Below are 27,052 nucleotides of genomic sequence, written 5' to 3'. Positions count from 1 at the left end.
CTTTACTCCTCTTGCGTAACACAAAAGCACAATGAAAGCATTTATCTCCTGCCCAATGCAGGCCTTCTTGTGAGCCTATAGACCTGAGCACAAAATGGCACACATGATGGAATATACAAAAATTAAAGTCCTTGTTATAAAATGTATACAGTAGAATCATTTGACAAGAGGAAATGGATAAATAGTGGCTTCACAGATCCCAGCAATTGTGTAAGACCCACAGCCATGACCAGTCATTATGATCGCCACTTATCTTAGCCTCATCCTCGAATTGCTTGTGTCAGTAATCCTACTAACGTGTTTACAGTGCCTTGTTCTGTTCTGCCTCATTATTCCTGTTTATTCCATCCTCTTTCAATGTAGAGAGATAAACTGTTTTCCGGACCGGCTCGTAATCGCACTCTTTAATGCACTGTGCAATTACGTCCACCATCCTGATCAAGGCCTCGCTGTTCAAAAACGGAAATAACTAGAACAGCAGCATAATACACATCACGCAGTGGACATGCAGCAGATATTATGATGGTGGCTGAGCTAGACCTCTGAGTGCCCTTGTGTTCAGGATTCAAATGTGGAAAGCTGTCATGCAGCAGCTTTGCTGATATTTTTTACAGAAAAAAAAAAAAAAAAGCTCAGTCTCTGCATCGACCAACAGCGACAGCCAAATGCCTGTGGTTTTACTATTGACTTACAGTTCTGGAAACTACATCTTTTTTCTTCAGAAAAGTCCATCCACAACAAATAGTGTGTCAAGGCCCGAGAACATAATGTATGAACATAAATGTAGCAGACCATTTTGAATTCGTTTCATTGTTTGTCTTTTGTTTTAAATGCATAATAACGTTAGTCAAAATGCTCTGTTTTACCAGAGTTGAATTCTCATTTCCGATTGGTCATCTTCTGGTGTTGACTAATTTTCTAGAATAACAGCTCTAACAGTGCTTCAAATCACAGGGTTACAATAATAAACTTGTCCTAATACATTATCATTTCATTACATAATATATATATATATATATATATATATATATATATATATATATATAAAATTGTGGATATGGTGACTTGTTACATAATCTATATATAATATATACCATCCTGCTTATTTATTGAAACCATAGAGATTTTTTGTTCCTGAAATGTCCATTAACAGAACACTTTAGGTCCATGTTGACATGATTTATAGTCACGAATTCTGTATATCGGTTTGTTTCCTTATTGTTATCACCTGTCTCTTGTTCTCCAAGCCAACTAAACATTTTAAAGCATTTTTACCATTTAACTGGGTCTATAAATGTCAAAAAAAAAAAAAAAAAAAAAAGTTTTAAGTGATATATTTTGATGGCAAACCATAGGGTAGACAAGCTTACATTTGAAATTAGGCTGATCACAAATACATTAAAAAACCCCACAGTCTCTTGCTAGCATCACTGATCAAATAAGCATCTTGAACTAGAAAGTGTGGCTCATCTTGTTCTTGTTATGTCTACATTATGAACATTTCTATGTCATGTCTAATGCTTCACAATACACAAAACTGCATCTTACAAAAACATGTAAGCACGCTGTTTAAATCAAATGACAAACGGTGCTATTCGCTCGAACGTTCGCCCACGTGAAGTTTTGCATTTATTATATTATAAACACCAGAGTCTGATACCACCGGCTACTAAGTATTAATTCACAGTGTGGCTACAAAATAAACAGAACACCGATTGAAATGCATTTACAAAATCAGAATTTGATTGATGATCTTTCAGGTTGCCAGTGTTGTCAGACCCTTTTGCTGCGGCAGAGCTTTTAGAGGCTGGGGCTTTGTTGATTTGCTTTATTACTGAAATCACAAGAGAGGCACGTGTTGTCAAAAGCACTGAGAGAGAAGACGATGCTCCATTTGTCTTGTTAATGAAGCCTTTTTTTCAGCTTTGTTTTTTATCTGTGCGGGGAATTCGCTTTTCCCCACATCACGGACGAACCTGTAGGAGCCTAGAGGAAGTGCGGCTTGCTCGGTTGCCATGTGGGGTTTGAAACTAAAATATGCTGACCTGCTTTCCAAGAGCCATGAACTCTCCTTAGAGCTAGTCACTAAATTAGGAGTGGAATGCTAGAAGGGGATAAAAAAAAAAAATATGACATGATAACTGTAGAACGAAATAGCACAGTGTCTGCTCACAACTGCAGCATGCAGTGCAAGGATCACTTTATTTGGTCATGTAAATAGCTAATTTTTACAGAATTGCCCCTTTTATCCTTCAGTAACTCAGCAAACATTATAATACACAATTTACACAAAACATTCCTCCAAATGGTAGAGTAGAAATAAGAGTATATATGCTGGTTATGTTTAAAACAAAGGTTATCATACTCATTAACGTGTCATTTTAAACTTACCTTTTTAATGCTCAAAACACAATTACAATTGGCCTAGAAACATTTCTACACATTTTCCACCCATGCCACCTGAAATTTTGTTTGTTGCTAACACCGACATCACTGCTAAAAAACTAGCTCAAATTGTTCCACAGGTAGCCAGCCATCAGAGGGAATTCAGTATGAGCCTCATTTCGAAATTCGACTATTTCATTCATCAGATGTGTTGGTTACGTTAGTTAGCCTGCTAGATATCTGCCTGGTAATGCTAGTACACAAGCTCACATGTTTTCAAGGTGAATGCTAGTTGGATTTTAGTACACAAGTCGCAATTTTCACCATCATTAGTAGCCAAATCTGTCACAGCAGAAAAAGAGCACAAGAGAAAGTGGGAGAATGACGGTTTATAGCTGCTGCAACATAAGTGACAACAGGAAGTAAGACATTTTGAGGATGTTCCACAACATAAATGATAAGTGCATAGTATAACGTATAAGAATGATAAGGAAATAAAGAAAATGATCAACTTCCAGGTAGTAACAGTGACTTTGCTTCATTTCGGGCACGTTACACCACCCCATTGTTGATTCTTTTCCTAGAACAGCACACCCCCAAGTGTTTCATTCATTTCCAAGGATTCTATAAAAACAACATATGACCAATTCAATAGTCTATGAAAATGTTTAAATCTGGTCAGAATTTTAACTGTATGCCATGTGACAAAATGTGCTAAAATGTGCAGTCTCTGGGGATTTATAGCCCATAATCAAACTATTTTTTCTAGCATTTTATTCCTTCTTCTCATTTTCCAGTGCCCGAACTGTTGTAGAAACTTAAGCACGGTTCAAGAGGTAATTAATTCTTGTCCGTCCGTCCCCCCCCCCCCCCCCCCCCCCCGGCAAATTAATTATCTATACCTGTACAGCATAAAATTAACAGACTAAATATCTGAGATTTCCTCATCTTACTTTCTGTTTCTTTACTCGTTCTGACTTCGTCCCAAACATCTCCTTTCATATCAACACTCATCACCTGTCTTCTATATTTTTCCTGTGAATGAAAACCCATTCACTCCTCCTTCTCTACCACTTTCTCATCTCTGCTGCTCTACCTCTGGTTGTCACCCTTCCTTCTTTTTTTCATCTCCTGCCCTCGCTACTTCTGTCCTCCTCCTTCTCATGCTCTGTTTCAGATCGTCCTGTCTCACATCACCCCTCACTCTCATTTTTGAGAGACAGCAGGGTCATTAAAGCAACCATGAAACTACCACTCTGCCTTCTAGCTCATCACACCCACACCACCTGCACACACTGTTTGACACTAACTTAAAAAAGAGCGACAAGAGGAGAAGAAAGGTGCCAGGTGCCAATCACTTGGTCACGCACTGAATGATACTAAAATCCCATCTCATTCTCACCTCTCTCTCTCTTTCTCCCTCCATCTGACAGGACTAAAATCCCCTGAGCTCTGTCTGTCCTTCTCTACTCAACCTTTTCCTCTCGGGGGAATCAGAAGCCCAACAGACCCAATGACACACTTCTAGACTCAGCAGTGGAGAAGGAGTAAGAGTAGTGGATCTTACGCTTCATGCACACTAGCGCCCTACAGGCAATGCTTACTTCCTCTAAGTGCATTTTATGCAAATGAATTACAAAAGACACACCAAACGACAAATCAAAACAATTCTACATCTACCTGCACTTAACTGCCATTAAATAAGATTCGGTTTGCAAAACAAGAACCGTTTGCTCATCGTTTCCTTCTTATCAATACTATATTACAATTCTGCATTAAGATTTTCAGATTATTCGAATAATTTAATGAATGAATTTAGTTTTTTCTAATAATATATATAAAACGTATGACATTCTTTAAAAAAATAAAATAAAAATAAACATTATGGTTGCCTAATTACTGTGTAATAGTTTCAGTCTTTGTAATACAATAAAGTTTGCTAATAGACCTATAATGTTGCAATGGAATGTGCTTTCTATAGTATTTTTGTTTAGGTTTTTTTTTTTTTTTTTTTTTAAATGATAAATAATAAAAACAAGCTGCAGTGCTTTTTACACATATTTTTACATAGAATATTGTTTGTTTAAGAAGAGGAACACAGTAAAGCAGCACTTAAAGAAGAGTGATAAATGGCGAAATCAGAGCCGAAGATGCCTCAGGAGCTTGGCGTGTATGTAAAACAAAATAATAATAAAAAAAAAAAAACATTAAATGACTGTTTGTAACTAGCAGTTTTCATCTTTCTGCACTGTAGTACGCTGAAGTACATGGTGAGAGAGCGCGAGAGAGAGAGAGAGAGAGTGAGATACACACACACACACATGTGCTAGTGACACATCTCAGTCCTAAACACTCTGCTGCACAGATGGTGTTGTCTTATAGAAAGCAACGAGAATGAGAACACACACACACACACACACAATACTCGAACAAAAACATGGATGCCCTGTTACATTTGAAATATTACAGCCACCAGCTCCCATTTATCTAAATCTATACAATCACAATGTGCCCATATTATACAGTTTAATAATTCCATTGGTGGAAAATGTGACGCTGGTCTGTACCTGATGCTTCCTAGACATAAGTGTGTAAGTGTGTGAGGACAGAATGATTAAAATGTTCAGGGTTTAGAAACAGCTGAAGCCTTATGTACATCTCACTGGTAAATCTGGACCATGGCCAAACACACAGCAGATTGTATACAGGGTCCCCTCCACACACAAACACACACATATGCACGCACAACATGTCCTGTCACCCAAATTCTTTCGTAGTGCTAAGGATTCACCTTCAAAGTGTAAAATGGGTTCTCATTGCCAGTACAGGACTGAAGAAGGACAGCAGGCTCTCATCGCACACAAAATGGCTCAGTTTAACCACTTAACTCAGTTTAACCAGTTTAACCACTATCCTGGGATTTAACCTCCAGTACTATTACTATAAATTGAGTTAGTAAGGTGTTGCGCCAACAGAACAGCTTCAATGCACCTTGACATTGATTCGCTGGAAGTTTACTGGAGCGAAGAACAACGTTCTTGTAAAAGATATTCCCTATGCTGAGGTTGGTAATAAAGAGTGCTGTCTAACAAGTCACTCCTACAGGTGTTTAATATGATTGAGATCTAGTTACTGTGAAGGCCACTGAATACATCACTGTCATCCTTGTCAAACCGTTCAGTGATTGGATAGGGGGCGTGGCCATCCCGAAAATGACCACATCATGGGGTGACCAAAAATGTTTCATCATAGAATCATAGGATAGATCAGGTAGAAGAAGTCAACCCACGACAGCAAAACCCCCCTATTAGAGAACCACCAGTTTCCCTCTTTAATTGGTCACCCATCTGTAGAACAATCTAGAAAAAAATCTCTCTCTTCATGTCCTCTTCTCACCATGAGCATGACATCACAAGAAAAATAATCAAGATGAATTAGGTGAATATTCTCATAGGCACTAGATGGTCTAGTGATTTCCACACATTAATAGAAGGCTTATGCAAACTTCTGAAGCCTCGCAAAGATTGAAAAATAAAGCATTTTGGAGGGCAAAGCTGTATAACTTTGCAGCATTTGGCTAGTAGTGACTTATGAAGGTTGGTGGGAATTGGCGAGAGCTTTGACCTTGCTGCTGTGACACGATGCATGTGAATGTAAAGCAGCAGAGCCAAGTTTAATAACTTGTGAAGTGTTTTGAAGCAAATCGCAGGTCTCTCTCAATCCAATCCGTCATCGTTAATACAGTAACAACCCTAGCCCAACCCTAACACTCGCATTATAGTTACCCTAGCCCAACCCTAACACTCGCATTATAGTTACCCTAGCCCAACCCTAACACTCGCATTATAGTTACCCTAGCCCAACCCTAACACTCGCATTATAGTTACCCTAGCCCAACCCTAACACTCGCATTATAGTTACCCTAGCCCAACCCTAACACTCGCATTATAGTTACCCTAGCCCAACCCTAACACTCGCATTATAGTTACCCTAGCCCAACCCTAACACTCGCATTATAGTTACCCTAGCCCAACCCTAACACTCGCATTACAGTAACCCTAGCCCAACCCTAACACTCGCATTATAGTAACCCTAGCCCAACCCTAACACTCGCATTATAGTTACCCTAGCCCAACCCTAACACTCGCATTACAGTAACCCTAGCCCAACCCTAACACTCGCATTATAGTTACCCTAGCCCAACCCTAACACTCGCATTATAGTTACCCTAGCCCAACCCTAACACTCGCATTATAGTTACCCTAGCCAAACCCTAACACTCGCATTACAGTTACCCTAGCCCAACCCTAACACTCGCATTATAGTTACCCTAGCCAAACCCTAACACTCGCATTACAGTTACCCTAGCCCAACCCTAACACTCGCATTATAGTTACCCTAGCCCAACCCTAACACTCGCATTATAGTAACCCTAGCCCAACCCTAACACTCGCATTATAGTTACCCTAGCCCAACCCTAATACTCGCATTATAGTTACCCTAGCCCAACCCTAACACTCGCATTACAGTTACCCTAGCCCAACCCTAACACTCGCATTATAGTAACCCTAGCCCAACCCTAACACTCGCATTATAGTTACCCTAGCCCAACCCTAACACTCGCATTATAGTTACCCTAGCCAAACCCTAACACTCGCATTATAGTAACCCTAGCCCAACCCTAACACTCGCATTATAGTAACCCTAGCCCAACCCTAACACTCGCATTATAGTAACCCTAGCCCAACCCTAACACTCGCATTATAGTTACCCTAGCCAAACCCTAACACTCGCATTATAGTAACCCTAGCCCAACCCTAACACTCACATTATAGTAACCCTAGCCAAACCCTAACACTCGCATTATAGTAACCCTAGCCAAACCCTAACACTCGCATTATAGTTACCCTAGCCAAACCCTAACACTCGCATTATAGTAACCCTAGCCAAACCCTAACATTCGCATTATAGTAACCCTAGCCCAACCCTAACACTAGCACAATAGTAACCCTAGCCCAACCCTAACACTCGCATTATAGTAACCCTAGCCCAACCCTAACACTAGCACAATAGTAACCCTGGCCCAAACCTAACCCTATGTAGTGCGACCTAATCATTCTGTGATGAGCTGAACAGAATTACACTGAATGAAGGTCAAATTTGGGGATATACATTATCCAGTTCATCTTTAGAGAAGTGTAGTTTCTCCACACTAAAAATGACACACATCGGAAAAAAAACCCCTCAAAAAACCACAAAGCCAAACATTTCCTAAAATCCCTGATAGGCCTTTGGAGAAGAGTGAGGATGATGTGTATTTGAGACATGGCCTTGATCTACTCCAACGCTTGGTGTTGTCAGGAAGTCAGAAGATGTACGCTGTTAACGAGGGCTTCAGCTCTCTCCCCCTCCTCCATTTCCCTGCAGTGCACACTTTTTCCAGAACACCTTTCCCCTTGGCTCCAGCGCAACTAAATATAGGGAGCTCTGCCGACAGCTCAAGCCGATAACAAATGGTAAGCAGAGCAGCTCCTTCGAAGCATGACAGAAGCGGGAAAAAAAAATATATATATATGTGCTGCTATTTTAATATTTCCCCTCTATCTACTCAATGTGAGAATTGTTCATGGAACACGTATATTTTCCCTTTACTTTCCTTCCAATATCAGACAAAACAGAACACAAATGAACCATGTATGACCCTTTAAAAAAAAGTTGAACAATTTATCAGTTGTATATCTAATAAACTAAATGTCTATATTCACAGAACTTTAATATTCAGTATATTTAGAATGTAATAGGCTCGCAAGTGTAAAACATCTCACATACAGTAAGCTACGCTAAGACTTAAAGTGCACCTGAAATCACAAACTGTGTTTCAAAGCTACACCAATATGATAGTATAACTGTATCTAGAACAGGGTCTCTGCAGGTATCAGCACTTCAGATTTAATACTTTTTAATACCATATTCAAGTCATTTCCAAAAAAAAAAATGTTAAGACCTGCACTTAAAATCACTTCAATCATGCTACACTATACATCAGCTATAATGGATTGTGTTCATGCATATACATCCATTTCTGGGTTTAAGTAAACATATAGCAAGGTAAACTTCTATAGAGGTATATGTGAGTCCACAGCAAATATCCTTTTTGTATTACCATTTGCTCCAAAAGTGAGAGAAAAAAAAAATGTTGCATTGCCTTCCCATGAGTTTCCTAGAGTGTTACGGCTGAATTACGGCAGGAAGAAGAGAAAAAGATGTCAAATTTACCATCACTCCCTCAGCAGCTGAATTAAAAAACCCCTCGCAGCAGTGTTTACTTATTTATTTATTTATTTATTTATTTATTTATTTATTTATTGCCAGGGAAATGTAACAAGTAATGTTATAAATGTACTTACATGTTCGTGAAGAAGAAAATATCTGTCAAAAATAGCTATCTTGTAATATTAATATAGCACTGAATAATAATAATAATAATAATAATAATAATAATAATAATAATAGTAATAAAGGAAGAACTCTGTTTAGTTGGCAACAGGTTTTTTTTTAATTCACTTCATTACCAATCAGGTGAAATGCTGTAAACCTCTACCCACAAAAATGTTTGAGATTACGCTAACGTAAAACCAAAGTGAATCTGGTGTGTGTCGTGTCTAAACGCACGTTATAAGCGACTCAAACTCACAGCACAGTTTGTGTGGAGCGGCGTTTACTGTGAACCAAGCCGCTCTAAATGATGAGCCGCACACACTCTGAGTGCAATACACTCATAAGGGTTCACCATTGAGACAGTGGTGGTTGGTGGTTAAGGCTCTGGGTCACTGAACGGAAGGTCGGGGGTTCAAGCCCAAGCACTGCCAAGCTGCCACTGTTGGGCCCTTGAGCAAGGCCCTTAACCCTCTTTGCTCCAGGGGTGCCGTATCATGGCTGACCTTGTACTCTGACTTCCTAACATGCTGGGGTATGTGAAGAAAAGAATTTCACTGTGCATACGTGATCAATAAAGACTCATTATCATTTCAAACAGCAACAAGCCAAAATAAAATCAAAATCTTCTTTACAGTGCCGGTTCGGTTGCATTTTTAAGACCTCTGAAATGTAAATTTATGACAATGCTAATTAAGGCCTTATTTTAAAACTTTTTAAGGATCGGTGGACATCTTGTAGAAATAGTTTTCAAGATATTCTCATTATACTTTTATAGTTTAGCACTTCTGGGGGAAAAAAAACAACCAAAAAAACACAACACTACAATTTTTTGATATGTGCTAGTCTTACAATTGTCCAATTAAATGGCACCCAGTGAAGACCCTGTGGCTCTCAGTTACCCATTAGTGTTTCTGACGATCAACATGTACACAATTAGCTCCAAAAACACACCGAAAATCGTCTTTGTGACAGTGGACAGGAGTCAGTGAAAGTGGTGGTGAGAAATCCTCCACAGTTGAAAAACGGCTCTCGCCATGTTGTGGTCAGTTCACTGTCTTCCATATTCAGCTAACTCACTATGCTGCTGTCAAGTTTGTTTAACTTTAGCAAGGGTGTGGTTTATCTTCAACACTATTGGCTGTTGGGTGAAGCAGTCAAGCACCTTCACTCTGACTTACTTCTACAAAAGCTAGTAATAGCAGTTCTTGAGAAGAGTGACCTGTTGTTAAACCAGCAGAATGAGTGTTAGACTAGAAGCTAAATCATACCCAATACAACCAAACAGCCAGACTTACCCAACACTCCCAGTCTGTAGTTAAGCGTAACCACGATGACGTTTCCATAGCTGGCCAGGATGCTGCCATCGATCATGTTCCCTGTGCCTTCCATGTAAGATCCGCCATGAATGTATACCATGACGGGCCTAAGACCGTTCTCATCGTGGATGTCTGGAAAAGCCAAAAAACAAACTATGAATACAAGTGCTTGGGACATTAAAGAGAAAGACTTTCTGGGCCACGTCTGGGGTCAGTCGTGGTTATGAGTGGTGGTTAATAATCCATGAGTGTAATCCAATCGGCAGAGTGTAACGTTGAGGTCATGATAACTAAGAACGTGGTATTCTCCAACTTGAATCTTTCTACATCCCATGTCAGAGCATTTACACAAGTTGGACTATTTAAGGTCAGAACGACTTGATGCTCACAGTAAGCCAGCGCTTGTTATGCTTCTGTGTGGATTATAAAATTACCAGTAGCTTGGTTAGAAAAAGAAAAAAAACAGGAAAGAGCAAAACATTTTTAATTATCCAACTAAATGGCTGTAATTAGTGATATCATAGCACTCAAAAGTTACAACTCCAAGAAGTCCAAGTGGAAATTAGGAGTTTAAAGGCTGTTCAAATTGAATTTTACCTACTGGATACAGAATAAGCCATCGTTATCTAATTATTCTTTATTAAAAATCATGAAACGGCTTAATACTGAACAGTACACAGTGCATGATGGCAACTGTCTATCTCTATCTATGTCTAATTTTTGAGTGGGTGTATTCCGGTTTGGCTGAGATCCTTAACATAATTGGGTGATACCATAATTGCGATGTCATGTAGCCCTTAAATTAAATATTAAACTTAAAAAAAAAAAAAAAACACTGAATCTAAGAAAACATGCCATTCAAAACCATCTCAGGCAACAATCTCATATTTTGACAAGGTTTCTTTGCTGATGGTTTGGAAAAATTGGCACCTTCATGTTGAACAGGTGGCGTGTGGAATATTCCATATATTTCATAGGGGTACATGTGTATGACATTTACTGGTATGAGGTTTCTGAGGTATTTTAACGATTACTCGTGGAGTCACCCAATAGTATTTTTGTTCCATTTCTCATTCTCTGTAGTTTGATACCAATGGACTAATGAAACAAGAGAGCTTTACCTCAAATAGCAACATCTCATTAGTGTTTTGATTCCACCATTAGTTGAGACAGAGCTCCACTGAACCAATCAGCAATAGCGCCAAAAGGTCATAGTTATAGTTTGTTCAGATGAGTCGACCGTTTGCGACTCTCTCCTGCCCTGATTATAGCGTCTGATTAGCAAACTTGAAGAAGCAGCTGATTATAAATGAATGGGTTGGCGGAATACTAGGCACAGGTATCATTCCACAAATAGCCAGCAAGCTTCACAGATCATTATCAGCTGCTCTCCAAATGAATGCCTACAGCTGCGCATTATGAGAAACTAAAAACTCCAACAACAGAAGAAAATCCATGGGAAGCAGGTGTCAGGGATAGAACTAGATGATGAAATACATTTGTCAGATGATGAACAGGCTATGTGCCTGTGGAGCCTTCTCCTGATTATTGAGGCTTATGTATGCACCCACTATAAGGCCTCCTCAGGCCTGTGCTAAATGTCAGATCGAATGAGAGCAAATGCCATCAGGAGAGGGTTATGACCGTGGCTAGCTTATAGCGATGTGTAGCTTGTGGGTCTGAGAGTGTGTGTTGTTATTGCTCCTGCCCTCAGCATGCACTTTTTGTGTTTGTAACATTACTATGAACTAACCAGTAGCAGTTATCCTGCTAGTCATTCTGGGTTTTGCTAACATGTACATGTAGTCTAGCAAGGGATACATTAATGGGAGTACATTAATCCTAGCAAAGGAGGTCATTTGACGATATATTTGAAACTAACGTTCATTAAAATGAGCACATATATGACTATAATCTCATAAAAATGTACATCATTTCCAATGTGTGAAATCAATTCAATCTAACAGAACCGAAATAATTCGACAGCTACTGTCACAAGCCGTGGGTTGGACCAGAAGCAGGTGCAGATAAAGACATTTATTTAACCAAACGTACTATGAAACGAATACACTAAGAAAACTTGACTAAACACACTGTGGCAAGAAACAAACACCGAGACATAAACAACATGAGTCAAACATGGAACACAGGGGACTAAGACAACGAAAGACCAGCACATAGTGCAGACCAGGACTATATATACACGTGAATGCTCATTAACCAAAACGTGAATCGGGTGCAGGTGGTCATGTGACAACTAGAGCAGTGCAGTGGCTGATGGGAAGTGGAGTCCAGAGTTTCTTGATACGTGACAGCTACTAGCTATTAGCTGCTATATGACTGCTGTTGCATTTCTAGCAATACTGTCACATTATCCCCTAGATATGTAGCTAACCAGATAAAATAGTCCCCGCTGAGTTTGCTTCATAAATAAAGCGTGTCTGTAACTTGTGCAATTATGATGGCTGTTGTTTTGCTAACAGGTTGTAGGTAAATGCACTCTAAGAGCAACAGTACTAACCTAGCATGTCCATCTCGCTAGCTAGCTAGCCATGTAGTTTAAACATGTTAGCGCAATTTATTAGCCAGAGGAAATATCCCCCACTGAGCTTGCTAGATAAATCAAACATGCGTTCATACACTAGCACTTATGTGCAGGATTTGTATAATCTTTCATACACAATTTATACAGTTATGATGGGTACTGTTTTGTTAACAGTCTGTTGCTCAATGCACAATAATATTAACCTAACTTATCAATCTAGACAGCTAAATGTGTAGATTAAAAACACGCTAGAGTTTGCTAGTTTAAAGGTGTTACCATATCATGTATCTTTGCCAAAAGAATCAGAAGGTAGTTTGATATAGATTTAATGCCAAAACTGAAAATAAAAAAACAAAACAAAAAAAAAAAAAACCTAAGGAATTCTGTTAGTTCTGGCAACTTGCTAGTTCAATTTATACTAGGACAGAGACATATATATATATATATATATATATATATATATATATATATATATATATATATATATATATATGTTGCTTTTTTTAAAGTGTTTAAGTGACATTTCCATAATTGCTGGCATTGTTCCTCAAAGAGATAATTAGGTGTTAAAAAACCTCCCTCCATGTTAAAGGGAGAAAATTGCATTTAAAGATTTTATTCCGATTGTGATACAGGAGCATCTCAGGCATTTTGACAGCTGCTATGTGATTACTAACTGAATTGATTGTTTTTTTATTTATTTATTTATTTTTCTACTGCACATAGTTTTTCAATAACTTGATCAATCCGTGACATTCACCGTGTGAGGAAATCACACTTAGAAAGACAGGTTTTAATAATCTGACTGTTTTTGTTTTTTTTTTTTTACCACTGTGTTTATTAAAATGGCTCCTTTACTTCAAAAATATAACCTATGAGAGAATGTTATAGGTAGCATATTTTTCTTGTTTGGCAGAATTCAGCCAAAGTGAGCAAATCTTACGAGGTTTCCCAGCCTGCCGCGCATTACATCTAATATATTTCAAACATCTCATATAATATTGAAGATTTTGTTTTGCCATATTGCCCACCCTTACACTTTAGGGCTTTATCTATGACCCTGCAAAATCAGAATTCATTCACAACATTCAGTTCTAGATGATTTTTCTATTCCTGAGTGATTAATACACACATACACACACTTTATTCCTTTATTCTGTGCAGAGATTGCCTCTGGGCAAGTGGAGTGCTTTGGAGCAATCCACAAAACATGAGCCAGAGAGAAGATGGCACAGAAAGAAAAAAGGAGGAAGGGTGACAAATAGCAGGAGGAACTTATGAGTTAGGAAGAAAGAAAATAGAGGTAAAGGATGCAAGAAAGGAAGTGAGATAGAGAGAGAAAGAGGGACTAGAAAACAACCCATGTTAACAGGTGATTAATCTTGGTCAGGATCTGAGCAGGAGCCAGGCGGGCACGCTAATGCGAGGGCATCTATTTTGCAGCTCTGCGCTAGTGTACAACTTTCAGCGTCGCAACACACTCTCTTATTCAACCGAGATAATGGCTCTGTCTCCTTTAGTGAAGATGTTCTTCAGGGATCGGTAAAGGAGAGTGTTTTATTATGTTGATGGAAGAATCCTTTTACCCAAATCCTTAACCTTTGTTATGAGAAGAGCAAAAGTGGACCATCGATGATTACACCAAGTCTCTCCTGTTTTATTATTTGAGTGATAATTCAGTCAGCACTTTATTAACTACTAGGAATTTAAACATGCTACGGGGCTTTGAACCTTTGAAACTCATTAAGAGTATGGAGTGCATCCATAAAGTTGTCAAAGTACTCTTTCGGATAAGCTTCTCAGATCCCAGAAGTGGATGCGGTTTCGGCTGACTATTAGTGCACTGGCCTACAATTTCCATCCCTTGTGAGGATGCAGTGAATACAATATATGGCCAAATGTATGTGGACACCTGAGCATCATACCCAGATTCGAGACTTCTCCAAAACTGCTGCCACAAAGTTGGAAGTCGCTAGAATTCCTTTGTATGCTATAACATTAAGAGGCCCAAACATGTTCCAGCATGACAATATCACTTGCACAAAGAAAAGCTTTGCCAAGGTTGGAGCAGAAGAACTCGAGTGTCCTGCACAGGGCCCTGAACTCAACCCCACTGAACACCTTTGGTATGAACTGGAACGCCGACTACACCCCTGGCCTCCTCACCCAGCATCAGTGCCCAACCTCACTAAAGCTCTGGCGGCTGAGTGAACTCAAATCCCCACAGCCACGCTCCAAAAAAACCTTCCCAGAAGAGTGGAAAGCCTTCCCAGATGAGTGGAGGTTATTATAACAGCAAAATCTGGACTAAATCTGGAATTGGATGTTCAACAGGTATGTATGGGTTTGATGGTCAGGTGTCCACATACTTTTGGCCATATAGTGTGTCTCCTCTGTAAGATGGTGGATGGTGAAGACAACAAGCAGCATTTTTTTTTAAACCAAGGACTTTCACACAACGCAAACAGGCATCCTCTAGGGTGGAAGATTCGAAGGTATGGTTGAAGAAGCTCGCTGTGTCCCGCTGTCATCAGTTCCCATACTCGCTCTGATGGCATTATGTGAGAGAGAAGGCAAGAAAGAGGAGTCATAATGAAGGAGTGAGCAGGGGGGTGACTCTGCAGTGCTTGCGCCATGGACATTCATCATTGCCAGGACAGCCTGAGGGGGATAATATATTCCCCCATGGGCTGTATGGCGCCACACACATTACTCATCTTTATATGGCCAGAACAGGACAGAGCGAGGGAGAGAGACAGAGTAGGGTCATCTGAATTTTCCATCCATTTTAGCATTTCACAAAGTGTTAGTAGAGGACGGACGGAAATGGCTGTTAGTGGCCATGCAGAGGTTGCTGATGTTCCAGTTGTGCAAAAGCTAGCTTTCCAGTGCACCTGTTCAGCAGTAACTGCCATACTGAGGAAATGCAACAGTTGTAACACTAATATGACAATTCCCAAGATGTAATTCCCTTCATAGGTCTTTAGCGGTTACAGCAATTTTAGCCATCATAAATAAATGATTGCCAGTTGGATTTCACTATCTCATCATCAAACAAGTCAAGCATAGCCTATGGACAAAAGCTGGCACTACTTTTGATATCATCTCACCGGGCCTCTATCTTTGAGTTTTAGAGTTTGATGTCACTTTGTAATAAAGCCATTAAGCGAACACTTCAGGCCTCCCGTTCAATCTGCATGTAAACCAATTAAGACGCCACTTCCAGGCAGGTTCCTTTCGTTCGTTAATTCTCAAATGAGCCCTCTCGTAGCCATTAATTTTCAAACGAGGTCTTCTTTGCGGCATAACGTTCTCAAAGGCGATACAGGGATAAAATGATGGGGAAAAAAAAGAAACAAAGCGAATTAAAAAATGAAGGCTTTTAGGTACTCTTTCATAACTAAACCTAGAAGGAACTCGAGTGCATTAATTAATTAACTCCAGTATTGGAGTTCTATATGGCAAAGCTAGAGCCTTGAGGGAACCAGAGTAATTCAGTGCCACTGCAGATGCACATGTAGTCAGAGAACATGAATTATGCCCTCCTGCAAACTGCTGGGGTTTAAATTCATTTTGAAAACCAGGGTTCACCAAGACATTTGGTTCTGTCGGGGATGTGGCTCTGGTTAATAAATGAATCTACTCTACAGTGCGGTAAATTGCCTGACTGGCTGATTTTCATTAGCAAGATTAGCAGGTTAAAATGTTTCTCTTGCTGTGATTATCTTTTAAAAGTGTCGGTATATTTTCCAGCCTAGCACAATAACTGGTTTTGTCATCCTTGCATATGATCTGATATGTAATTCTGGATATACAACATGCTATATATATTGTACATATATGATACTATTCAAACCAGGAGGTTTTTCGAATGTTGTAGGCATAAAATAAAGATATTTATAACGTACCAAATCGAACGCAGCATTTAAAATATCACTTTGGATTAATAAAAAGCAATCATAGTTCGCTTTCAAAGGGAACTCAACATTGCATGAGCTTCACACTGTGGGAAGTGACCTCGCGAGTGACCAGTATCTGAAGTCTGTGTGAAATCACTGCCGTGGTCAGGTGACATGGCAATTCCGCGTGTTACGTGACTATAAAAAAACGGTACCTGTGAACCACGTCATCAGTCTTATTATCTTCAGCGAAAGACGTCATTTGTGTGGTGAACGCTCACCAAAAAAAATGACTCATTTCCTCTCTATTTTAAAATATATATATATATATATATATATATATATATATATATATATATATATATATATATATATATATATATATAATATCTTTAGTTTTCTATCCCTTTAAAACAAAAAAAGAAAAGTATGAGTCCGAGAGAGTTCAGGAAGTGTGTTACTCCTTGCTCCTGTTTCATTACCCGTTGAGTGCTGTCCTGTTACAGCATGCCCTGTTATGTTTTATTCCTTACTTTCTTCTTCTATTTTTCATAAATATAGAATAGCAAATGCTTCAGCATGTTTACTGACATACAGTAAAACACTCACAAAGTACAAGTAGCCTTCATTTGCCTCTACCATAGACAAAATATATTAGCTCTGCTGCAAAATAGCTCACAAACTGTGTACAAAAATAACCTTGGGAAGAAGTTCAAGAGTAGCTTTTTTTTGTGTGTGTGTGTGTGTGTGTGTGCAAACACAGCAAAGGCCTCATATGGCTTGCCTTACTCATATGTGTATACAAAATATATACACCATCATGACCTCCATTAGCAACCAGCCAATATGCAGAGGTAAATATGTACACAAATGATTGTATGCCACGTCTTCAGTCACCATATTGGCAGTTATAATTAGCAAACAGTCTCCATTGTAGAGGGTTGGGATAGAAAAACTAGACTGTGCCCACTGAATGTTTACATTTGGTGGAGGCTTTTTATCCCAGGGAACCAGCTTTATTCAAAAATACAAAGTTGGCTCTCCTGTGCTAGTTCTGAGACTTGAACTCACAAGCTTTCTATAGAACAGTACATTTTGGCTACTACTACCATATCTAATACTGTTGTCTGAAAGCTGACTGTCCAAGAGTTGAGCCATGCAAAAGGAGCGAGCTGTTAATATTACAACCAGAAAACACATTTATAGGACACGGATTGAGGCAGGAGTTACGAATGAACAGATTCCAATCGTCAAAATCACACAGGTTAGTGTTCATGCTTTGACGAGCAATGAAAGAAAGGGGGAAACAATACAACAGAATTTCTCTGAGGCGGTAAAGAGAAGAGGCATGCAGACTTTTGCGTGGAACAACTTGTTACTTTGCAGCACCAGGGGAAGGGACTGTCTTTTAGACTGCTAAAGCTATGTATAAGCATATAAATTTATATTGTTCATTTTGTTCTCACAGGTGAACCTGGCCTTATATTTTATATAAATGTATATAAAATATATATATATATAGATGTTTCATACTGTTACACAGTCCTCCGACTCTGTGCTAAGTATGTCCAGAAAAGGAAAGAGGATCAAAAACAAAACAAAAAAAACAAGGAAAAGCTGAAAGATGCATATACGCACCTCCGTAGTGGGAAATCAGGGAAAGCCAAATCAAAAAATACAAAGTTTCGTTCTCATGCATGCGTATCAGGCTTCATGGAGTCGACTTTTATTTTTATTTATTTATTTGTTTGTTTATTTTTGAATAGGGGAAAAAGACGGAAAAATATACCTTTGTCTTCGCCACCCTCATTATTGGTGAAATCGGCACGTTGATTGTAAGTGTTGGCTCCTACTGTCGACAACAGGAGAAAAATAACACAGGGGATAAAGGGGGAACAGACTTTTAAGAACAGCTGTTTTTTTTTTTTCGTTGTGTTTTTATAAAAAAAAAATAATAAAAAAAATTGCCCAAAATACAATACAAAAATTGTTTAACCTTTTGGTTGCAACTGCTAACAAATCAAATGAATGGTCCCACATCGATATCCTAAGCTTCAGTGGATAATCTCACCTGGATACTGTAGATTTGTTCCTGCTGGTGTAATCATAAAGCTCATCTTATTCACACCCTTTCAACACATCTAGTACTGCTTGTCTTTATAGTATACAATCGTAGAAGAGTAATGATCCATAATCTGATTCTCCGATGTCACCCAGAAGAGCACGAGTTCCCTTTTCCTCTCAAGGTTTCTACCTCATGACATCTCAGGGAATCTCTCTGGCTTGCCCATTAACAATGTAAATCAACATCTGGTTTTCTCGAAAGCTGCTTTGCAACAATGTCTATTAAATACGCTACAGAGACAAAATGAGAATGAACTGAGATATGTATTAATACTACTATTAAAACTAGTCTCTGGGAATATAGACATTGGCTTCAAATTTGGGTTAGTACAGAAGCACTAAAGGCCTTACCTTTATTAATCATGGTCTTAAACAAAAGAATGTGAAGACATTTTTTTTTTCCAGTCTTGAAAACAAGCTAAAGATGGACAGTAACGTAATGCTATAAATATTCGTTCAAACGTTCAACCAGTGAATCATCTTTTGATCATCAAGTCATTCCAAATGTGGGCAACACGACAGCCAATTACTTGATTAGCATCTTTGCTAGGCCCTTACTGAGATAAAGGTTAACTGAGCAAAACTCTGTGTTCTGTCCATGACCTTATCCAGAATAATTATATCTGTCTGCCAGCTGATACCAACAACAAAAACTGTAAGACTTTAATAGCAAAAAGGGCAGATCCTAGATCTCAGTAAGGGTTCATGCTAAATTCAAATATCCCAACAGTGCCCAACCAGCCCCCTATAGTCCTGCTAATACCAAATTACAGCATTCATTTTAGCCATGTAAACAATTCTTAGTTTTTTAACCGGTGTGTATTTTTGCCCTCAAAGTAAAAATATTTAAACTATTAAAGTTTAAACTATTTTGCAACATTAACTAAGCTATCTAAATTCAGCACTGCGCTAACATCAGCCAGCTAAGCAGCTAGGTTAGCCCATGTTATTTCTTCAGAAACTATTTGACTTTAGTAGCTACCCAAGTCTATTAACAAGCCAATTTCAGTCTAAATAGCTTTTAGTCAATCTACATCAGAAAAAAAGTAGGCTAATTACTATATTACATAATGTAGTAAGCTGGTTATTGCATCCTTTACGATTAAAACTAGCAGCCATATTTGCTAGTAATAAGTGTTACCCTAGATGAGTGACTACTGTTCAATAACTTGGGGAGGGAAATAATAAAAGCTAAAACGAGTGCAGACAGCCATATTTAAACTAATGCTTTCGCATATGTTTTTAAAAATGGTACACATGATGAAGTACTCAGCTCTCAGCAGGATAGCTGGATGTAACGGTATTACGTATGGACTACACATACACACTATGACCATCAGGAATCCGTATACTGTAACAACTATTGGAATTTGAGGTTTCAATGGTTGCAAAAGGTCTAAGATTTTGTGCTTGACTTTAACAATTATCAGTGTCACAGCATTGCTGAATTCTTGATTCTAATTGGTGTTTCTATTACACCATGTCAGTGGTGCCAGCTGCAAAGGGACTAATTCTAATACGTTATCATTTCTATAGCAGGATTTCGCAATCGCAGAAATGAACGCAAAATCAAACAAACTTCCGCAATATTCAGAGGAGCTTGCAATTTTTTCAAAATGACCACAGATTTGGGCCAAGACGCGTCGTGTGACGCCATCACAACGCGCATTCACCCAAATCCCTCTTCGATTCATGTGCGTCGAACATTGAGTATGGCTAAAAGGTCTCATTTACCGACAAGCATCACTGTGAAAGACCGTGCAAAACTATTTTGTGCAAATGAGGTTTCGCCAATTCAAAAAAGCACAAAAAACTCTACACAAATAGACATTACACATAGACTGGGATTTTGTCGTTGTTGTTGTTTTTGTTTTTTTTAAGGTGTACAATTGTTGAGATGGTGACGTCTTCAACACAACAGTGCGGGAAAATAAAAATGATTTGAAACTATTAAACTTGCATGTGAAATTATATTTACTTTGCATAAGGAAGTGACACAATATTTGCCTTCCTTTTTCTTCTTTTACATGACGCAAGCACGTGTCTGATTATAGAATTTTATTTTATTACTGATTATTATTTCAATGACTTTAAATACTAGAACAAAAACAGAGGAATTGGATGGCTCTAACATGCATCTGCGACGCTCAGAAATAATCATTCTGTAATTAATTTCGTAATCATAGTCTTGCACTGACCCAGTCAACATCTGCATGAACAAAAGAATGAGAGAGGAAGCGGTCACTCTATAATAATGCTTTTCCATCAGTCTCTGCTGTTAGGATGTGGTAGGAGGATTACAGCATATGAGTCACTGAGAACAACATTACTGATGTCTCTTTCACTGTTCTTTAAACTCTGATGGCTTTTCTGATGGACTTCGTCCGGGGGTGCATTTGGTCTAAAACATGTCCAGCGCTATTGGCACCTCTGAGACAAGTGAAATTAGCGTATCATGCCAGAATGTGACTACAGACCGTGACATCATCAGATGGGGAGAGAGATGACTCAGTAACGACGTCTGCACCATTATCGGTTATGTCGATATGCGTCAGAGAGGCGCAGCTTACTTTGCGCTACGAATGTATTGATCTAGGACAAATTGATTGGAGGTAACTATTTATTTATGCTGATAATTAAAGCAGCATGACGGCGTGCTAGAGGGAAGCATCGGTCAGGAGTTTAAAATGCTGCCTCAATGGCGTCTGAGAGAGAGGATTACTGGAAATGGAAAAAATTTATTAGCAGTACTCGCACTAAATGAATAGCAATCATGAAAACACACAGGAGTTAGAGGAACTGCTATGTAAACACACAAACTGTGTGAGCCTGTGTGTGTGTGTGTGTGTGTTTGTATGCTTGCGTGCATGCATGGTTGCCCTCATTTCCTGTCCTGGCTCGTGGACATTTCATTGCCACAGCTCACACGCCACTAGTTTGCTGTCAGAGGCAGGCCTGTTTCTATTTTCCCTCGGTCATCTTATCACTGCAACACATTCCCCTGCTTCAGGCGATACAGCTGTGTTTCCAGTCCATCTAAGCATACTTGGATATATTTAACACCTAACTGGATTGACTCATCAAACTCAGTAAGGCTCTAAACAATCTAGAAAATTCATTCTATCTGCTTTCACTACAAAATTAACCCATAACCATGTCTTTGCTGACCAAGAATTCAAATATAAATGATATGGCCAAAAGTATGCGGACACCTGACCATCACACCCATATGTGATTCATCCCTAAACTGTTGACACAAAGTTGGAAGCACACAAGTGTCTAGAATGTCTTTATATTAAGATTAAGATTTCAACTCCAAACTAATCAGAGATTCAGAGAAAATATAATTTTCTATTAATTATGTTCTGACTGATTTTTCTCTCTCTCTCTTGTTTTAGTCCTCTTATACCACAGCAAATTGCTACCGATTAAAATGGTAAACAGTCTGCACTTATATAGAGCGTTTTTAACCTTAGCGGTTCCAAAGCACTTTACACTGTGTCTCATTCACACACTCACACCAATGGTAGCAGAGCTGCCATGCAAGATGCTAACTTGCCATCTGGAGCAACTTGGGGTTCAGTGTCTCGCCCAAGGACACTTAAGCATGTGGAGTCACGCGGGCCGAGAATCGAACCTCCAACCCCACGCTTAGTGGACAACCCTCTGTACCCCCTGAGCGACAGTCGCCCACACTGATTACATTTTGTTTGTTACATTTATTTAAAAGTCATACTTTTTATCCTTTTATAGTTACATTTTATGTTGTTGAACATCAGTGGTACAAGTTCCTATTAGTTAATAACACAAAAAAAACAACAACACCCACGCCAAAAAGAAACAGCAAAGTTCTCTGCACTGAAGTTCTTTTATGTAAAACTAACACTGGAGAGTCCTTCCATAAATGTTCAATTAATATCTTATTTAAGACGGCTTCACCATATCGAGTCTACATTTTTCGCTGATAAATAACAACACGTTTTTAAAATCTATTTATTATTATATTAGGTTACATGACGTATCTGGCATGCAAGTCCCACTGTAAGCTGTTACTATGGAAATGATAATGGATTCGAACAAGCGCATTAATATAAACGCTGCAGCTGGAACTACTGTCAGAGCTGCTGTTACGGAAAATTAATCAGAAGTGAGAATTCAATAGTGCTGAGGTATAAAAAAAAATACAGCTCGTAGTTGTGTACTTGAACACATAAATAGGGGTATTGTGATATTGAAAAAAGAAACCTGCGCATTTATGATGTTATTAACTATCATGCATTTATTATTATTATTATTATTATTATTATTATTATTATTATTACTATACTATTTTCTACTGTACTAAAAACTAAAATAAATAGCCTAGGTATAACGTAACAGCCTGGTGAAACCTATGCAAGAGATTACTATTATATATTGCCAAACTGCCATGCCCTCTCCTACACTCTGCATTATTTTTATTTTCATGAAGATTAAAATATTGGCACCCCTGCCTTCGTACGAATCTGCAGGCCAACAGCCTATCTGTGTCTAATGTTCAATAAAAGTCGTTGACAGGTGACACTACCATGTCAGTGATTCACATTTTAATGTAAGATCGAAGGTGATGTTTTCATTTCATTTCAAGCCACTTTTCAAACAGTACTTCACTAACTGATCGAATGTTTCAAACAATTTTGCTCATCATTAGCGAATACTAGACAAAACATGCAGTTTGGCTTCAGTGTCACGGCAGTGATAACCACATGGCCACTGCACTGTAAGGGGGTTGTAATAATTACACATAATAGAGATAGCTATCTGAGTGTCTGTTCCATAGGGGAACCACATACTGTTGCATGACATCTAGCATTTCCATCCCATGGAGATTCTTCATACAAGCTCTGTTTCAGCATTTACACAAAGCGGCTATTATGCCGCTTTGTGGGGTTGGGGGGTGCGGGGAAGGGGGGAGGGAGGGGTTGTCGGAGCTTGCTGGAGGTAACAAGCAGTGATTTATCAGAACTGCTCTTTTCCTATTTCCCTCTCTGCCTCTGTGAATGGCTTGTTTTGAACGACTGCCCGATGGAGAGCGGACGCAGCAAATGCTCGCAATTAAAGAGTGGAGAGAAGCCCGCTGCGGCATTGTCTGCTCACCCAGAACACGCCCCGCCCACGCTCAGGCTTTCATTCTGATTAATTCCTGATGAAATAAAATGTCCCTCTGCATTCACATTGCTCGCTGCGTAAAGGGGTCCTTCGCTTCTCTTCAGTGCCTTTTCTAATGTACTGTAGACAAGGGAAGATGCACAAATGAACAAGCAAATTGCAAAATAGCCTAGAGAGCATCATCCATCTGCAAGACAATAAGGCCATGATTCAGTACAGGTGTACGAAAACATTGTGCAAACTTGATACCGTGCATGCTGATCTACTAACATGGTCTAAAGACGATTGTGTCTCGTCTCGTCTGATTGCCCTAATGGGCAATATGCAATAGCGGTGTGATCACGATTATCGTGACCAAAACCATCACGGTTATCAGTATTATCACGGCATTGTGCTGAAAATGTGCAAAAATACTGATACACACACTGAAAACATTTCAACAGGTTTTAGATTTGACTATAAAGTGATAGATGGTTGTCACTAGGCTTGCTGCGATTGTTTAGTTCAGTTAGAGAACATGGCGGAAGGTAGTGACAGCACTCGGGAGAATTTCTAACCTGCCAAGAGGACCAAATCCGAAGTGTGGTCATATTTTGGATTTTATAAAAATACTGAGGGAAACTTAATAGAAGATGGTAACCCTGACTGCAGAGCTTGCTAGAAGAAAGCTGCTGCGAAAGGGGGCTTTGGCACTTCATTGGCGCTTTTCACTCTTTATCCCTCGCTTTTAAATCGCTTATGAACACCCATGTGGCCGTGCGGGCGCATTTCACTTTCGGTTTCGAATTAGAGACAATTCGGGGATGGTGGGTTCCATATTATTAATGAAAAACACGACAACAACAAAACAGCACAATGACAAACTCACTTATATTAAACCAAATCTTCCACCATCGTCTTGTCATTCAGCTCGCCTCACTCTTCCTGTCGGTCGGCTCGCCTCACTCTTCCTGTCGGTCGGCTCGCTTCACTCTTCCTGTCGGTCGGCTCGCCTCACTTTTCCTGTCGGTCGGCTCGCTTCACTCTTCCTGTCGGTCGGCTCGCCTCGCTCTTCCTGTCGGTCGGCTCGCCTCACTCTTCCTGTCATTCTGCTCGCCCACTCTTCCTGTCATTCTACTCGCCTCACTCTTCCTGTCAGTCAGCTCGTCTCACTCTTCCTGTCATTCTGCTAGCCTCACTCTTCCTGTCATTCTGCTAGCCTCACTCTTCCTGTCATTCTGCTCGCCTCACTCTTCCTGTCATTCTGCTAGCCTCACTCTTCCTGTCATTCTGCTAGCCTCACTCTTCCTGTCATTCTGCTAGCCTCACTCTTCCTGTCATTCTACTCGCCTCACTCTTCCTATCATTCTGCTAGCCTCACTCTTCCTGTTATTCTGCTAGCCTCACTCTTCCTGTCATTCTACTCGCCTCACTCTTCCTATCATTCTGCTAGCCTCACTCTTCCTGTTATTCTGCTAGCCTCACTCTTCCTGTCATTCTGCTAGCCTCACTCTTCCTGTCATTCTGCTAGCCTCACTCTTCCTGTCATTCTACTCGCCTCACTCTTCCTATCATTCTGCTAGCCTCACTCTTCCTGTTATTCTGCTAGCCTCACTCTTCCTGTCATTCTGCTTGCCTCACTCTTCCTGTCAGTCAGCTCACCTCACTCTTCCTGTCAGTCAGCTCACCTCACTCTTCCTGTCATTCTGCTAGCCTCACTCTTCCTGTCAGTCAGCTCGCCTCACTCTTCCTGTCAGTCAGCTCGCCTCACTCTTCCTGTCATTCTGCTCGCCTCACTCTTCCTGTCATTCTCCTAGCTTCACTCTTCCTGTCATTCTGCTCGCCTCACTCTTCCTGTCATTCTGCTCACCTCACTCTTCCTGTCAGTCAGCTCGCCTCACTCTTCTTGTCAGGAATGAAATCTGACTCCTGCTGATCTGTGCTGCGAGTCATTCGACTCACGGTGAATTGAGCAGACGCATTCATTTTTTAATTGTAACGTTTTCATGCTCAGAAAACAACTGTCAGACTCATGCTGGGTGTGTGTGGACAGCATTTATCATGAGTTTTACAAATCACGATATTCACACACGGTTTTAATGATAATTAAATGTGACACGGTAATACTAACCGTCGGGGAATTTTATCGTGGTAGCCGTTTCATTCCTAATATGCAATTTGGGATGTTTCTACATACAGGTGCAAAATACAGGGCATTATCAATGCAAATGCGTTTTTTTTTTTTTTTAATAAACTGAGTTGAGTTGAGTTGAATCGAAATTATGTAAAATAGCCAGGAAGTCAAATTATGACTTAATATTAGCAAAGTAAATTTGGTTTCATATTAAAATATTGCTCATATGTTCGCACAATTATGACATCAGCAATTAAATAGAGCAGCTGGCATTGTTATGTACCATATTAGCATAAAACTTGCTAATATCTCAACTACTTTATTCATTTATTCATATTTTATTAAGCAATTTTTTGTACTGTATCACTACCGACACCATTTATCTATAATTACAAAAACATAATTTACATAATGTTTCCCCCGCCTCCTAGTTTGCATGTGATACAATTCACCAAATTATTCTTTGTAAATCACACACAGTATGGGCACTTGTGCATGCAGTTTATCCCATTGCACACTAATCAGGGTTTAAGTATTGGGCTCTGGAAAGAATTGGAGCTGAACCCGGTTTACCATGCTATCCCTGTACTCCGGCTTCTTTCTTAAAGCAGATGTTGCATCAACAGGCCATTTTGGATCTGCATAAAGCTTAATTTCATCTAGAAGGAGCAAGATGTTTTGACATTACTTGAGATTTCAAAAGGGCAATTGTGTGAACTAAAGGATGATCGGCGGGCCGCCTCTGAGTTTTTTAGCTCTAAGTCTTTTTTTAAAGCATAAAAAGACTCGCCTGCCATGTTTCCTGTAAGAGGACCAGAGTTTAAACAAGTTATCATGCACCTTTAACAAGACTAGAGTCCACAAATTAACATATCTCTACAAATTAACATATCTCTGTTTCTGCTCCAAATATCCATCTGTATTTGGATTTAAACCCAAAGTCAGTGTGGCTTTAAACCATCCCACCAATACGCCAACAACGGAAAACATTTTTGTCTATCCCTGCCTGCAATCGTTTCTAATCAATTTAATTGGTTCTACTTCGCAAAATATGAACAAACTAGTAGATTAATTTAAACCACCA

General features: G+C 39.4%; 1 protein-coding gene across 2 annotated transcripts in view; it reads right to left on the bottom strand.

Annotated features, from left to right (window-relative positions):
• nlgn4xa (neuroligin 4 X-linked a) overlaps positions 1–27,052 on the bottom strand; it is a 92,143-nt gene that overhangs the window by 55,885 nt on the left and 9,206 nt on the right. Inside the window, exons 3-4 of one of the 2 annotated variants that reach the window (XM_047151247.2) lie at positions 18,373–18,435; positions 10,119–10,271 (exon numbers count right to left, since the gene is read on the bottom strand). In XM_047151247.2, the coding sequence (XP_047007203.2) occupies positions 10,119–10,271; positions 18,373–18,435 (216 nt within the window). The remainder of the gene's footprint in view (positions 1–10,118; positions 10,272–18,372; positions 18,436–27,052) is intronic. The other variant, XM_017456833.3, reaches the window with a different exon arrangement.

Source organism: Ictalurus punctatus, chromosome 26 (assembly GCF_001660625.3).
Source record: "Ictalurus punctatus breed USDA103 chromosome 26, Coco_2.0, whole genome shotgun sequence".
NCBI classification, from domain to species: domain Eukaryota; kingdom Metazoa; phylum Chordata; class Actinopteri; order Siluriformes; family Ictaluridae; genus Ictalurus; species Ictalurus punctatus.
The sequence above is the reverse complement of the archived record's forward strand: the minus strand, read 5'-3'. Positions and strand labels throughout refer to the sequence as shown.